At 40.5% G+C, this 16,701-nt stretch overlaps 1 protein-coding gene across 1 annotated transcript; it reads left to right on the top strand.

Annotated features, from left to right (window-relative positions):
• The first annotated feature begins 693 nt into the window (after positions 1–693).
• LOC130920387 (neuromedin-K receptor-like) lies at positions 694–16,153 on the top strand. Its single transcript, XM_057843567.1, has 5 exons — positions 694–1,064; positions 5,664–5,852; positions 5,936–6,086; positions 15,502–15,698; positions 15,782–16,153. Exons 1-5 carry the CDS (start codon positions 694–696, stop codon positions 16,014–16,016), a joined length of 1,143 nt encoding a protein of 380 aa, XP_057699550.1. The 3' UTR covers positions 16,017–16,153.
• Positions 16,154–16,701: the final 548 nt, after the last annotated feature.

The raw sequence follows: 16,701 nt of genomic DNA, 5'->3' as shown, positions 1-16,701 counted from the left end.
CTTATTTTTATGGCTGGGTTGAAACAAAAGTGGTTTTGCGACGTCTGTAAACGGGGGTTTCCAGTGTAAAATGGTAAAATTAAAAATAGTTTGGGGGCTTAATGCGCTATGAATCTGCTATGGCAGCATATAGACATATTGTTCTATCGAACACAACAGTTCCTTTGGTATAAAATACAGTAGTTTATTTTAAAGAGGGGTGCAAAAGCAGAAACAGTTTTTCAGGCTTGTCTGTGTTTTCCGCCATATACAGTATACACACGTGTGTGTGTGTGTGTGTGTGTGGGGGGGGGGGGGTATAGTTATCCATAAAACAAGCTCATGGGTTTTTTTTGTTTGTTTTTTTAAAGGGGTGCCTATAGTTTAAACCTCTATATATAATACATAATAAATAAAATGTGAGGTCAGTTTTGGTGGGTACTCCACCCAAAAATGGGTTATTGGAAACAGCTGTCAGAGCTCATCTAAAATGATCTTCCCCATTGTTTTTTTTTTGGGGAGGGTTTTTTTGGGGGGGACCAATGATATTTGCTGAGGAAAAAGGGGGGGAGGTGATGATCGATATACTGTCCTTTGGGCAGGGCGGGGTTTGAGTCGAGTACAGTAAGTGATTTAAGTGGCCGCTCCAGGACGCAGTTGCATCAACTGTGTTTTCGTGTTCTTTGGAGGTATAGTGAGCATTCCCTTCCACGAATGGCGTCCGACTTGAACATCTCCATCTCCAGCCGAAGCCCGCCGGCTAACCAATTTGTGCAGCCAGCGTGGCGAGTGGCGCTATGGGCCCTTGCTTACTGCGCTGTTGTCGGTGTGGCTCTGATCGGGAACGCGGTGGTCATCTGGATCATCCTGGCGCACAAGCGCATGAGGACTGTCACTAACTATTTGCTGCTCAACTTGGCGGTGTGCGATGCGTCTACGGCTGCCTTCAACACGCTCGTCAATTTCGTCTACGCCGCGCACGGAGAATGGTACTTCGGGGCGCTCTACTGCAGATTTCACAACTTGTTCCCCGTCACGGCGGTGTTCGCCAGCATTTACACCATGACCGCGATTGCTATTGACAGGTACTGCTACAGCACGTAGATGGCACACCTACTCACCCACTTATTCAGAAGTTGACACTTGAGACCTTCATAGAGCAAGTGACTTTATTTTTGGGGGGGGCATACTGTGTTACTGTGATATACATATATATTTTAAGTATTCATCATAAGTTTATATTATTATAAAAAGTATATATTTATAAATTAATATAATGTTAAGTAAAACTTAATTCATACAATTAAAATGAATGAAAACAAATACACACAGGTACAGCCCCCAAATAACACTATACAGTGGTATGAAAAGGTAACTTAACCTTTTGGAATTTCTCTTATTTCTGCATAAAATCACCATCAAATGTGATCTGATCTTTGTCAAAATCACACAGATGTAAAAACACTGTCTGCTTTAACTAAAACCACCCAAACATGTATAGGTTTTCATATTTTAATTAGGGCTAGCATGCAAACAATGACGGAAGGGGGAAAAAATAAGTAAGTGAACCCTCTGCCTAAGGAGACTTAAAAAGTGCTTGAAACCAATTTTTACCAAGCAATTTAATGTGTGTGCACTGCCCAATCACTGATGAGTGGTTTAAAGCTGCCCTGCATACTATAAAACACACACCTGGTAAGAATTGTCTTAATGAGAAGCATTGTCAGATGTGCATCATGGCTCGGTCAAAAGAGCTGTCTGAAGACCTGCGATCCAGGATTGTTGATTCGTTTATTGCTGGGAAGAGATACAAAACCATCTCTAAAATTCTGGATGTTCATCAATCGACAATCATAGAAGTTGTCCACAAATAGAGAGAGTTTGGCATTGTTGCTTCTCTCCCAAGGTGTGGCCGTCCACCAAAGATGACGCCAAGAGTTCAGCGCAGAATACACATGAGGTAAAAAAAGAACCCTAGAGTGCCTGCTAAAGACTTACAGAAATCACTGGCACAGTCCAATCTTGCTGTGCACACATCAATGATATGTAAAACTATGGCCAAGAATGGTGTTCATGGGAGGACTCCACGGAGGAAGCCACTGCTGTCTAAAAAAACAACATTGTTGCTCGTTTAATGTTCACAAAAAGGCTTTTGGACACTCCACAGAAATTGTGGCAAAATATTTTGTGGACTGATGAAACCAAAGTTGATTTTTTTTAGGAGTAACACACAACATCATGTGTGGAGGAAAAAAGCCAAAATTAAGACCTTATCCCCACCTTGCAGCATGGTGGAGGGAGCATCATGATTTGGGGCTGTTTTGTTACCTCGGGGCCTGGACATCTTGCAATCATTAATGGAAGAATGAATTCAAAAGTTTATCAGGATGTTTTGCATGAAAACCTGAGGCCGTCTGTCAGACAGTTGAAGCTAAAATGAGGACGGATGCTGCAACAAGACAATGATCCAAAATACGGAAGTAAATCAATTTCAGAATGATTTCAGAACAAAATACACATTCTGGAGTGGTCAAGTCAAAGTCCAGACTTCAACTCCATTGAAATGCTTTGACATGACCTAAAGACAGCGATTCATGCCAGAAATCCCAGGAATCAGACTAAACTACAGCAGTTTCAGCAGTTTGTTGAGAAGAATGGGCCAACATTGATCCTGACTGATGTGCCAGACTGATCTGCTGTTACAGGAAGCATCTGGTTGAAGTCATTGCTGCCAAAGGGGAGGGCCACAAAATATTTAATGTGATGGTTCAGTTACTTATTTTTCCCCCTCTGTCATTGTTTGCATAATATCCTCCTTAAAATATGAAAACCTACTGTATATATGTTTGGGTGGTCTTTGTTAAAACAGACAATATTTTTTCATCTGTGTGATTTTGACAAAGATCAGATCACATTTGATGGTGATTTTATGCAGAAATGAACTCCAAAAGGTTCAGATATTTTTTCATACCACTGTAGTTCAGTGGTTCTTAACCTTGCTAAAGGTAGCATACCCCACGAGATTCACAGGTGCATTCACCGAACCCTCCGGAATTTCATAATAAAGCCATTTTTTTTAATGAATTCAAAACTTAGCAAGCTGACGTCTAAGTGAATTCCTGTTCAAATTTCTTTCAGATTTCTATTTACTACAAATAATTTAGCCTTTAAATTGATTTCATTTCACACGTTTTTTTTCCTCTCATGTCTACATTCTCATTTTATTGTCGCATTCTTGCATCACATATTATTTTCATGGCGTAAAATTATGCTTTTTTTATTTTATTTTTTAAATTATCCACGCAGTTCATGCTGTCTGTAGGTCTGCTATACTTCTTCATACCAAGTGCCAGCCAACCTTCCACTGAGCAAACCAATGTCTCCTCCCATTAGATGGAGGGCTAGCATTTGAAAGAAATAGAATAAAGCCTATCTAGTGTGGACAAACCAGCGCAAAACTGGTTTAAAATGACTCTTTGCCTAGATTGTCAGCATACAAAAGAGGGCTGTGCGTTTCACCGAACCCCTGGGGTTCTATTGAACCCCAGTTAAGAATCACTGCTGTAGTTGATTGTTTTCATAGAATTTAACTACATGAAACGGATGGACATACAGTGGGGCAAATAAGTATTTAGTCAACCACTAATTGTGAAAGTTCTCTCACTTGAAAATATTAGAGAGGCCTGTAACTGTCAACATGCGTAAACCTCAACCATGAGAGACAAAATGTGGAAAAAAAGACATTGTTTGATTTTTAAAGAATTTATTTGCAAATCATGGTGGAAAATAAGTATTTGGTCAATACCAAAAGTTCATCTCAATATTTTGTTGGCACTAACGGAGGCCAAACGTTTTCTGTAACTCTTCACAAGCTTTTCACACACTGTTGCTGGTATTTTGGCCCATTCCTCCATGCAGATCTCCTCTAGAGCAGTGATGTTTTGGGCCTGTCGTTGGACAACACGGACTTTCAACTCCCTCCACAGATTTTCTATGAGGTTGAGATCTGGAGACAGGCTAGGCCACTCCAGGACCTTGAAATGCTTGTTACGAAGCCACTCCTTTGTTGCCCTGGCTGTGTGTTTGGGATCATTGTCATGCTGAAAGATCCAGCCATGTCTCATCTTCAATGCCCTTGTTGATGGAAGGAGATTTTCACTCAAAATCTCTCAATACATGGCCCCATTCATTCTTTCCTTAACTCGGATCAGTCATCCTGGTACCTTCGCAGAAAACCAGCCCCAAAGCATGATGTTTCCACCCCCATGTTTCACAGTGGGTATGGTGTTCTTTGGATGCAATTCAGTATTCTTTCTCCTCCAAACACGAGAACCTGTGTTTCTACCAAAAAGTTCTATTTTGGTTTCATCTGACCTTAACACATTCTCCCAGTCCTCTGCTGGACCATCCAAATGCTCTCTAGCGAACCGCAGACGGGCCTGGGCGTGTACTTTCTTCAGCAGGGGGACACGTCTGGCAGTGCAGGATTTGAGTCCCTGGCGGCGCATTGTGTTACTGATAGTAGCCTTTGTTACTGTGGTCCCAGCTCTCTGTAGATCATTCACTAGGTCGCCCCGTGTGGTTCTGGGATTTTTGCTCACCGTTCTTGTTATCATTTTGACGCCATGGGGTGAGATCTTGCATGGAGCCCCTGATCGAGGGAGGTTATCAGTGGTCTTGCATGTCTTCCATTTTCTAATAATTACACCCACAGTTGATTTCTTTACAACAAGTGTTTTACCTATTGCAGATTTAGTCTTCCCAGCCTGGTGCAGGTCTACAATTTTGTCTCTGGTGTCCTTTGACAGCTCTTTGGTCTTGTGGAATTTGGAGTGTGACTGACTGAGGTTGTGGACAGGTGTCTTTGATACTGATAATGAGTTAAAACAGGTGCCATTAATACAGGTAACAAGTGGAGCCTCGTTAGACCTCGTTAGAAGAAGTTAGACCTCTTTGACAGCCAGAAATCGTGCTTGTTTGTAGGTGACCAAATACTTATTTTCCACTCTAATTTGGAAATAAATTCTTTAAAAATCAAACAATGTGATTTGCAGTTTTTTTTTTTTTTTACCACATTCTGTCTCTCATGGTTGAGGTTTACCCATGTTGACAATTACAGGCCTCTCTAATCTTTTCAAGTAGGAGAACTTGCATAATTGGTGGTTGACTAAATACTTATTTGCCCCACTGTAGATGTCTAATTCATTTACACCAGGAAGAGTGCTCATGTTTCAATGGACTGGACGTCTAGCGCTGTCAATGGCAGCCACAAAGTGCTGAATGACGTATTGAAAAATATTAATTTGTGCAAAAAAAAATATTGTTACACATTCTTCTTAATTGAATCAATTGGTTAAGTATGCATGTTCTTAAGTAATCTGTTAAAAATATTGCATTATTACCATATTTTTTACAATCCCTCCTCATTTTTGTTTTTTGCTCAAATGTAAAATGCTGTTTAATTTGAGTACTTTTTAAACAATTTTGGTAAATGTGTAAAGAAACCGTCTTTTCCTGAAAGCCTTCCTGAAGAAAACCTCAAAGTTATAGGTATTAACTCTTATTTGTAAACATGATACTTCAGTCCATTTTCTTTACAGTATATTATGGTCAGGGTTGCACTTTTGATATAGGGCAGACTGTTGAAAACAGTAGAATGTACTTTTTCCTGCTTGTGAATTTAGGTACATGGCCATCATCCATCCGCTAAAGCCTCGCCTGTCAGCCAAAGCCACTCTGACCGTGATCGTGACTATCTGGAGTCTGGCAGTAGTCTTGGCGCTCCCTCTCGGCTACTTCTCCACAATTGCAGTCCTGCCTCACAGGACCCTTTGCTACATAGCCTGGCCCCGCATGGAAGACGACCCCTTCATGTGAGTGCAAGAACAATGAACATATTGTGTCATTAAATCGCTCAACACGGAGCATATGATAACGTAATAGTCTGCATCCACAGGTACCACATCATTGTGACGGTCCTGGTCTATGTGGTGCCTTTAGTCGTGATGGCCATCACTTATTTAATTATTGGTGTAACCCTGTGGGGAGGGGAGATCCCTGGAGACACATCTGATAACTATCATGGGCAGCTGCGGGCAAAAAGAAAGGTAAAAGCATTATTACTACTACTTTTCGTGTTTTATCCCCCCCCCCCCTCAAAAAAAAAAAATTGGATTTGTCATTAGCTTTGACTCCTATGAACGAAAGGAGACTAGAATAGCACTTAGTTGGGTGCAGAACTCAGCAAATGTTAAAATGGGGACTTAAGCAGTAAACATTGATGGAGCAACATACAAAGTACAAAAAAAAAATGTAAATACACTTCAGACTTTTTTTTAGAATACTTTTTTATTAATTCTTTCATCTTATGTATCGTTTATGCTTAAGAGTGTCGCAGAGGTGCGGGAGCCTATCCCAGCTTACTATGGGATAGAGGCGGGGTACACCCTGAAATTGTAGCTAGCCAATCACAGGGTACATATACCGTAATTTTCGGACGAAAAGCCGCTACTTTTTTCCTTCATTTTGAATCCTGCTGTTTATAGTCCAGTGAGGCTTATTTGTTGATTTTTGGGGTGGGGGGATGGGGGGGTTAATAGGTGACACTTTATCTGGCAGTGGCATCATAAGATTGTCAAAAAACTGTCATAATTATGACATGACACTTTCATGGGCATTACTGAATGCTTATGACGGATGTGTCATCCGGCATATTATGTCACTCCATTTATGTCCAGCTCAGATCTTTTACATCCATTCAAAAGTGAGACAATAAGGACAACTGCAGCATGTAGTCCAGTGCGGCTTATCTATGAATAAATGCTGTTTTCTTGTCAAATGTGGTGGGTGGCGGCCTATAGTCAGGCGCCTGATAGTAAGAAAATTACTGTAGACAAAATACTATTTCTAAATCACACGTATAGAGAATTTAGAGTGAGTGTTCCATCAGACATGTTTTTGGGATGTGGGCGGAAAAATCCACGCAGGCTCGGGTAGACCATGCAAACAAGAAGTTCAGAGTCCGTGATTGAACCCTTGATCTCAGAACTGTGAGGCAGACGAGCTAACCACTTAACCAATGTAGAAAAGATTACCTTAATTTTCGAAATATAACACACTACTTTTTTCCTTTATTTTGAATCCTGTGGTTTATATTCCAGTGCGGTTTTTGTGTCAAATTTGGTGAGTGGTGGCTTATAGTCAGGTGCGCCCTATAGTCCAAAATTACAGAATACCATTCAATATTTAAAAAAAAAAAAAAAAAACATTAATGAAAACTATTGCCTCTCTGATTAACTCAGTTAATCTCAGCTATTTTAACCTACAGTAGATAATAGGATATACAGTACACCATACTTGAATGACATGTTCCATAAAACCCCAAAATTTTCAAAAAAATTTCAAAGTTTTTGGGGAAATTGTTAGTTAAATATGAAAAAAATTTGCACAACTCTGTTAAGTCCCAAACATATAGTGATGAAAACTCCTCGGTGATGGCACTCAGTACTAACTTCTTGTCAGTGTCTGTATGAATGGTCTCGCTTGGTTAATATTCCTGGTGAAAGTGCATTGAGTTAGGATGATATGGGGATTAAGGGCAATCACAGCTGCCCTGATGTAAGACTCTATCTAGACAGCCACAGGATTAATGCCTGACGAGAACATTTTATTGACGAATAATAACAAATGCCACAGGTTAACCCAACAGACGGTTTAGTTGCAAACATTCATTGGAAACCAATGAGTGCATTTCCTTAAGTTCCTTTGAAGAGCACTCATCTTTAATGCCGGTAGGAACATAAGCTTCAGACTAATTGACATCACAAATGCGTTCAATCACAGCCCACAATTAGAGGTGGAGGCAGGTGCAATATTTTAAAGCACATCACTGACAACAAATATCATCAAAGGCACAATTAGCTGGCTGAAATTGAGGCGAAATTGAGCACAATTGAGCCCGTGAAGATAAAAGCATTTTGCTCAGGAGGCAAAGATGGAATAATGTGTCGGGCGTCCATCTGTGGTGGAGATAAGAGAAACAGCATCTCCATGCCTCATCCATGTTGAGTGTGTGAGTTTGAGTTGGTCTCATCTCTCCTCCTCAAGAAAACAACCAGGTCAAGTGCTCATGACTTTTTTCATGTGTAACTGAAGCTATCGATAGGCGATTTATACTAAAGATATCCCCAATCTTTTAATGGGAAATCAGGCCACATCACATCATTTTCAGAGGATTGGAATCGGGTGATAACTTTTTTTTTTTTTTTTTTTTTTTAATTTATTTTTATTCTTTAGGGGCTACAAAGCAGCAAACAATTCAGAACATTTTAGGGTTTTTTTTTGTTACTGCAAGGCAAGGCAAGGCAAGGCAAATTTATTTATATAGCACAATTCAACACAAGGCAATTCAAAGTGCATTACATCACTGCAATTAATGGAATTTCCAATGTACAGTATAGACGTACATATACAGGTAGTCCCCGGGTTGCGAACGGCTTCAGTTCCCACGCTGGCAAGGTAACCTGAATTTCCACCTAAATCGGAATTAACCCTTAAACTTCTCTTAAATCTCAAAATAACTATCCAAAAATGTATATTACACGTCATATTAGTTAAATAAAGTAAAAAATAAGATTGTGACTGGCGCCAAAACGGTGGACGAGACACTGTTACGCGAATAAAAAGAAAAACAACTGGAGACAAAATGGTGGACGAGATTCCGGCGTCACAAAGTCGAAATCACGTAGGTCGGGTACATTGTAACCAAGAACTACAGTGTATCACAAAAGTGAGTACACCCCTCGCATTTCTGCAGGTATTTAAGTATATCTTCTAATTGGACAACACTGACAAAATGACACTTGACACAATGAAAAGTAGTCTGTGTGGAACTTATATAATAGAGTTAACTTATTTTTCCCTCAAAATAACTCAAAATGTAGCCATTAATATCTAAACCCCTAGCAACAAAAGTTAGTACACCCCTTAGAAACACATCCGTAAATGTCCAAATTGAGTTCTGCTTGTCATTTTCCCTCCAAAATGTCATGTGACTCATTAGTGTTACTAGGTCCAGGTGTGCATAGGGAGCAGGTGTGTTCAAATTTGTAGTGCAGCTCTCACACTCTCTCATACTGGTCACTGAAAGTTCCAACATGGCACCACATGGCAAAAAACTCTCTGAGCATCTTAAAAGACGTATTGTCGCGCTACATGAGGGTGGCCAAGGCTACAAGATTGCCAACACCCTGAAACTTAGCTGCAGCACATTGGCTAAGATCATCCCGTGTTTTAAAAGAGGAGGGTCCACTCAGAACAGGCCTCGGGTTGGTCATCCAAAGAAGCTGAGTGCACGTGCTGAGCGTCACATCCAAATTTTTTCTTTGAAAGATCGCCGCAGGAGTGCTGTCAGCATTGCTGCAGAGATTGAAGAGGTACGGGGTCAGCCTGTTAGTGCTCAGACCATACGCCGCGCTCTACATCTAATTGGTGTGCATGGCTGTCACCCCAGGAGGAAGCCTCTTCTGAAGACGGTATACGAAAGCCTGCAAACAGTTTGCTGAAGACACGTCAACAAAGCACATGGATTACTGGAACCATGTCCTATGGTCTGATGAGATGAAGATTAATTTGTTTGGTTCCAATGGTCTCAAGCATGTGTGGCGGCAACCAAGTGAGGAGTACAAAGATAACTGTGTCATGCATACAGTCAAGCATGGTGGTGGGTATGTCATGGTCTAGGGCTGCAGGTGTTGGAGAGTGACATTCCATTGATGGAAACATGAACTCCAACATGTACTGTAAAATACTGCAGCAGAGCATGATCTCCTCCCTCCAGAAACTGGGTCGCAGGGCTGTGTTTCAGCATGACAAAGACCCCAAACACACCTCCAAGATGACCACTGCTTACTGAAGAGACTGCATGTAAAGATGATGAACTAGGCAAACATGTCTCCAGACTTGAACCCAATAGAACATCTTTGGGGGATCCTCAAGCGGAATGTAGAGGTGCGCAAAGTCTCAAATATCTGGCAGCTCCGCAACGTCATCATGGTGGAATTGAAGAGCATTCCCCCCATTGCCCTCCCCCCCCCCCCAATTTATTGCTGAGGCAATAGATCGGGACTCGATATCGGCAGTTCCTCAAAATCAGAGTTGACTCAGATTGTGGTGCAAAAATATGTGAGCAGGACAGTGGCGCCACCAGGGGGTGGCCATGGCCCCCCCTACAAATATGTTGGCCACCCCACTGGCCACCCTGCTTGCCAGTATATTGTTAGATTTTTGTAGCATCAGTTATGCATTTCATCCCATTAGACAATTCAGTAATTATTTTTGCGTTACATTAAACAACGATATGAGTGTATGTTGCACATACGTTATAGCCTGGTAATCTGTTGATCCCTGTTGGGAAGTACTTTTTATGTTCTGTTCATTCAGTAATAATTATTTTTGTGTCACAATATCATTGTGTTGGGAAATATCCAGTTAATATGTGATTGCCTCTGTACTTGCTTTTGTTTGTATCTACCAGCACCTGCCTTTCCCCAGTAATTATTTTGTTTTGTTGAATGTACACCTTATGCCTAATATATACATAACACAATAAAACAGAATTGTTGTGGAACTCAAAATGTTGACTGGACAGTTATGGACTATGCACATTAAAGAGCATATGACACGAGAAAAAAAAGTCTTAAATGGCATTATTATGTGAATTAGATTCATATTTTGAGACGAATCGACTATATACAACAATTTAGCAAAACACAGATGACGAGAAATTAGTCTTTTAATCTGCCGGTTAGCCATGCCTACTATTATAGGGCTTTAGCGTCCCCAACAGGTGGATGACGTCAGCGGTAGTCTGGGCTCATCGGTTTTACTTTTCAACCCATTGAGGGAGAATTATTCAGAACGAGGAAAACGCGACGAAGAGAGCCGCAAAATGTCATTGTTTCAGTCTCTCTACTCCAATATTTTTACAGGATATTCTTTTTATCCAAGTATTTTTCCCCAATAGTTATTTAAATGGCTTGAGAAGGACCAGTCAGCCCGTCAAGGGGGAACTATTCACAACGAGGAAAACGCAACGAAGAGAGCGGCAAAATGTCATTGTTTCTGTCTCTTCAATATTTTTACAGGATATTCTTTTTATCCATGTATTTTCCCCAGTTGCTAAATAAATGGCATGGTCATGACAAATAACAGTCTTGTGCTGAATGGAATATTAAATAATAAAAATGCATTTATTCAGGACGACATGGCAAAATTACTCCATAATGGTCAAAACTGTCGACTTCACCTTTACTGTCGCACCTCCCGAACGATATTTTATGACACCTAAATCGGACATATGTCATTTCCCTTCCCAGGCTTCGGAGAATGTAAACAAACCAGAAGGCATGACAGCTAGCCGACATGCTAACCCGAACCGAGTGATGTTTCAAAGTCTTTGAAGCGGAAAATCACACATAACTAGCCTGGATTATTTGACATGACGACCCGGTTGTCGATTGTCTTCGCGGATCGGCAAACCACCTGGCGGAGAGCAATTTACAGTTCGTTCCCCGGAGGAGGGTGGCTGGAGTTGTTGTGCAGCTAGCGTGCTGCTGCTAATGAGCATTAGGAGAACTTTTTACATGCCTAGCAATGATCAAACGTAAGTAGTCCTTTATTTAAAGTAAGTTTGTAGTGTTTACTTTGTAATCGCTGTATTCGTATTTGACATAATACAAAACAAGATGTTTACTCACTTCCTCGTAAGTCCAATGGTCCCACAGTAAATATCCAAAGTGAATGGGAACCTTTTGAAACTCCAAAAAGGCGCATATGCCTCTCCCTCATACAGAATGATTTTTCTGCAGCCGTTTGGCTGACGTGATGCGAAAAATAAACGTATTAATCCGCAAAATCAGATGAATCCTTCGTCCTCATACACAACAGTACACTGTAGCATGAAGAGGACGTCTTCTACCGTACACGTCACAGCGCCATCCTCCTCAATGCAAGACCGAAGCCAGAAGTCACTCATTTTCATGGCGCGGGATTCAAAAAACTAAATAAAAATAGCGATCGCTTCCACACACATCCAAGCGGTCCATATCATTCAGGGGCATAAAATACCGCGTGTATTATGAAATAAACATGCTTTTTCGTGTCACAGGCACTTTAAATCATAAGTAACATCAAATATTACACAATACACCAAAGTATATCAGTAGCCGTGTCCTTAAGTCTTTATGATAGTTTTCCCCTGACCTTTTTAATGCAGTAATATAATGAAAACCTGAAATTATGGCTTTTAGTTTTGGTGTGCCACCCCAAAATTTTAAGTGGCCCCATGTGGCCACCCTTATGAAAAATTTCTGAAGGCGCCACTGGAGCAGGACATCACTAATTTATACTTTCGCTAGGTAGTTACACTGTAGGAGTTGGTAACAACCAGCGGAGATGGTTAATTCAGTTTTATTTAGCTTGCTGTTTTATGTTCTGTTTTCTTACTCATAACCACAGATTTATGCAATGATATACAGTAGGTTTTCTTTTTATGATTCTATAATTCGTGTTTTCTTCCATTCTCTATCAACTTTGCGTATCTATACAAGCAGGACCGGCCCAGGCCATTTGGGAGCCCTAAGCAAAATAATGCAAAGGGGCCCATATTTTTGGCCCGGCATTTCATCAGAGTGTACTGTGAAACCCATACATGCAATCCAACCCATACGTCCATATTTTGTATATTAATCAGATTTTGTTGCGCTGCATACTTCAAACTTCTCACCCCAAATGATTGTCAGTACTTACAGTAGATATCGCCAAGCCTTTTTCTAAAAGAGGAAAGAAAGAATTTAAAGAAGAACTTTTATTTTTTTAAGCTTGTAATCAAGTATCAAAACTCACAAAAGTCAAATAAAGCAAACTGTAGTAAACAAAATAGAATATAAATTAAACAATTGCCAGATTGGGGGCCCCCTAGTGGTCAGGGGCCCTAAGCAGCTGCATAGTCTGCGTATAGGCTGGGCCGGCCCTGTATACAACAGGCATGAAAATGGGTCAGGGGTTAAAAAGGTGAGAAGGGTGTGGAGGAAATATGTTCCAGTACACTGTACACCCCAACAAAATATTGAGCTCTGTCGACCCACACTGTGTTTCAGCAGGGCCATGCAGAGACCGGTGGAGGGGCGGTTCTCGTAGATCAAAAGGAGCACATGAACAAGTATTTAATACACCTTAAAACAACATAACTTCAATTTTAACCAGCTTTAGATAATAATTGGCTGCGACTGTGACATACTTTAATTGGGAGGGGGCAACAGTGAATAGAAATCAAAACTGTCATCAACACTTTCTGACTCTGACTCAGTCAGTCTGCCTCTTTTCTTCCTTCAACCTCTGCATCAAAACTTCCTTCCTCAACTTGTTCATCTGAGAACAAACCACATCAGATGGTCACTGAGCCACCAACAGCACAGTTTTCTTAAAACTATTATTTCATTATTATCCATACTTAACAACTCTAGCACCTAATGATTAATAAAGCAATGACATAAAAATCTTATAGAAAAATAACATTGTAATTGTGTTTATAATTGTATTTAATAGCCGACTATCCTTGCAAACTTGTTCTTACCAGGTCTGCTATTCACCCAGCTGATGAGGTATCCACTGCCTTTAGCAGCCTCATCTAACTCCTTTTTTTATCCCTCAATCTCCCTTCCCTACGACGCATGTCTATGTAATGAAATATAAATATTTAAAAAAACAAAAAAACAGACTCCCCGGTGGCTTTTAGTTTTAAAGCTTTCTTAATTTCTTTCTCTCTCAATAACGATGAAGGTAGATTTGTGTTTTTATTATTCAATCAAAAAACAAAGTTACTTCTATCAAAAACAAAGTTGCTTCAATCAAAATACAGTACATACTTTTAATCCCCAGAAAGTCACTTCAATAAAAAAAATTGTTTTTGATTGCAAAAATAAATTTGAGACAAAAAAAGCATTTGAAAACTATTTTTCTTGATTGAAACAAATTTTTCCATTGAAGTAATGTTGTTTTGCGTTTGGGCCACATTTTGGCTAGGACATTTGTGTCTTTATTATTCAATCAAATAAGTTGCTTCAAACAAAAAAATATATATAAAAAGAAAAACTTTGCACATGTGTCAATCACCGTTTACCAAAGCCTGAGAGGGTTTGAGTAGACTCACTATGAAGCATTTAATAAAGCCAAGCATTTTCTTACTACTTTATTCTTGTTTAAAAATAATTCGGTGGGGCAGTAACATGTTTAAAACTTATCATAATTCTTACATTTTGAAGTGCTTGAAAACCATTTATAAATGATACTTTGGTGAAAAAAGTGAAAAAAACATGTCATATATATCTTTTCTCCAATGTAAAATCTGAATAAATGCATTGAACACGCACAAAAAAAAGTGGGGGGGGGGGGGGGGCGCTACTTCGCGGTTTTCACTTATTGCGGCGGGTTCCGGTCCCCATTAACCGCGAAAAACGAGGGATCCCTGTATTTCTGAAAAGCTTTACAGGACTCATTCCCACCACTCGTCGGGCCGGTGTTGTGCCGACACCGGCCGTCAGCTCAAATCCAAGCCGAAAATAACGCGTCTCCGGCGGACGACGGGAGCGATGTGAGGCGCCCCCTCCATCCGAGAGCATGCCGCTTAATTTGACTCAACAGTGTGTTTCTTCGTTTATATTACCGCTAAATACACAAGCTTGACGCCAATTTAACGGGAGCTATTTTTTTTCATGGGAGATTTGGCTAGCTCTGGCAGTGTTCAACGCAAGCTGCAACGAATGGCAGTAACTTTTTTATATCGCAAAATGTGAAAACGATTGAAACCATTACTCACCAAATTCAATCTACTGGCAAATACAGGCAAGTGTGTATGCTGCGCTCTGGTCTGCCCCGGTGTGGATAAGGCCTGCTTTTTGTTTTCGCAGCTTTGCAATGCAACCAAAGTCTCTCCGAGCACTCCATGTACAAGTAAGGAGTGCGCGTGTTTGGAATAATGGAACGCAGCTTGGGCCGATGATTGGTTCTCGTCAGCGAAGCATCTAGAAGGATTTGCTGACTGTGTTCTTAAGTGCTCAGTTTACGTACTAAGTTAATCACATGATGATAATAATAATAATAATAATTAAATAAAACCTCCCGACCCCCCCCCCCCCCCCAAAAAAAGAATTTCTCCTCGGATCTACGCAATTCACGTAGGTCGCCCTTTTTGACTTCAAAACGGCGAATTTCGCCGAAAGGTGAGAGATTTTCATGCCTGATACAAGCAATGAAAACATTTCAATAAGCACGAAAAGAACAGAAACTTGACGGGTAATCCGATATTTTTCATTGTTAAACCCTACACGCACACATACGATCAGGAGTATTGCTTCCTCAAGCAGTTTAAAGGTCAGTGCCATGCTTCGAAATAACACGAACATCTGTCTAACTCTAACACCATCCATATTTGTGTCGCTTTCTCTCAACAACATTTCTCTGCAGATCGTTAAGATGATGATGATTGTAGTGGTCACCTTCGCCCTCTGCTGGCTGCCTTATCACATCTACTTCATGGTGACGGGCCTCAACAAACGTCTGGGCAAGTGGAAGGCCATCCAGCAGGTTTACCTGGCAGTAATGTGGCTTGCTATGAGTTCCACCATGTACAACCCTATTATTTACTGCTGCCTCAATAGCAGGTGACTGTACTCTTCATCCTCCCATTATAGGCTCGCTCACAGTAGTAGCCAGAAAATTAATTTTGATGTGGGTGTCGGATCAGGTTCCGGGCTGGCTTCAAGTGTGTTTTCCGCTGGTGTCCGTTCATCCGGGTTTCCAGCAAAGATGAGCTGGAGCTTCAGAACAGACGGCACCGCCCGGACCGCCAGAGCAGCATGTGCACGCTCTCGCAGGTTGATACCAGCATCCTCAGCAAGGACAAGGGTGTATGCTCACACGAAAACACACGTACAGAAGGTCCAAAGTGTAATCTTCAGCGTGATAGTGAAGGTGGTTAGCATTATTGCACTCTAATTCAGGGGTTTCCATACTTTTAGGGATTTGTATCACAAATATTGCATTTTTAAAAATGTAATTAGAATAACACAATTTGAAGAATTAAACTGAATTAAACTGTTAAAAAAAAAAAAAACTGCAATAGTATGTACTGTATAAAGTATCTAATGAGGCCATGGTCTCAATTCATGGATACACTATTAATAATTCAGTACGGTCAGTTTTGTGTTTTAACAATTTTCTTACAAGACTATTCCTGTTATTGTTGTTACAGTTACTTGTAATTTGGATCCACTCAACTGTATTTTTCTAGCTTTGGTGTCCAATTCAAACAATACGGCATTGACTTAACTAAAGAAATGCAGTTGTTTAGAACTGGTTAACAGGAGAATAGATCTGCTATACTGTATTTACAGTGTATCACATAAGCGAGTACACCCCTCGCATTTCTGCAGATATTTAAGTATATCTTTTAATGGGACAACACTGACAAAATGACACTTTGACACAATGAAAAGTAGTCTGTGTGCAGCTTATAGAGTTCATTTGTTTTCCCCTCAAAATAACTCAAAATATAGCCATTCATATCGAAACCCCTGGCAACAAAAGTGAGTCCACCGCATAGAAATAAATGTCCAAATTGAGTACTGCTTGTCATTTTCCCTCCAAAATGTCATATGCCTCGTT

Source organism: Corythoichthys intestinalis, chromosome 8 (genome assembly GCF_030265065.1).
Source record: "Corythoichthys intestinalis isolate RoL2023-P3 chromosome 8, ASM3026506v1, whole genome shotgun sequence".
NCBI classification, from domain to species: domain Eukaryota; kingdom Metazoa; phylum Chordata; class Actinopteri; order Syngnathiformes; family Syngnathidae; genus Corythoichthys; species Corythoichthys intestinalis.
This window is presented reverse-complemented; position numbering and strand designations above follow the sequence as displayed.

Excerpts from the sequence above, each read along its gene's own strand:
- LOC130920387 (XM_057843567.1), top strand. The coding sequence starts at position 694 with ATGGCGTCCGACTTGAACATCTCCATCTCCAGCCGAAGCCCGCCGGCT. Across the intron at positions 5,853-5,935 it reads ATGGAAGACGACCCCTTCAT|GTACCACATCATTGTGACGG; the intron begins GTGAGTGCAAGA and ends CTGCATCCACAG. Across the intron at positions 15,699-15,781 it reads TACTGCTGCCTCAATAGCAG|GTTCCGGGCTGGCTTCAAGT; the intron begins GTGACTGTACTC and ends GTGTCGGATCAG.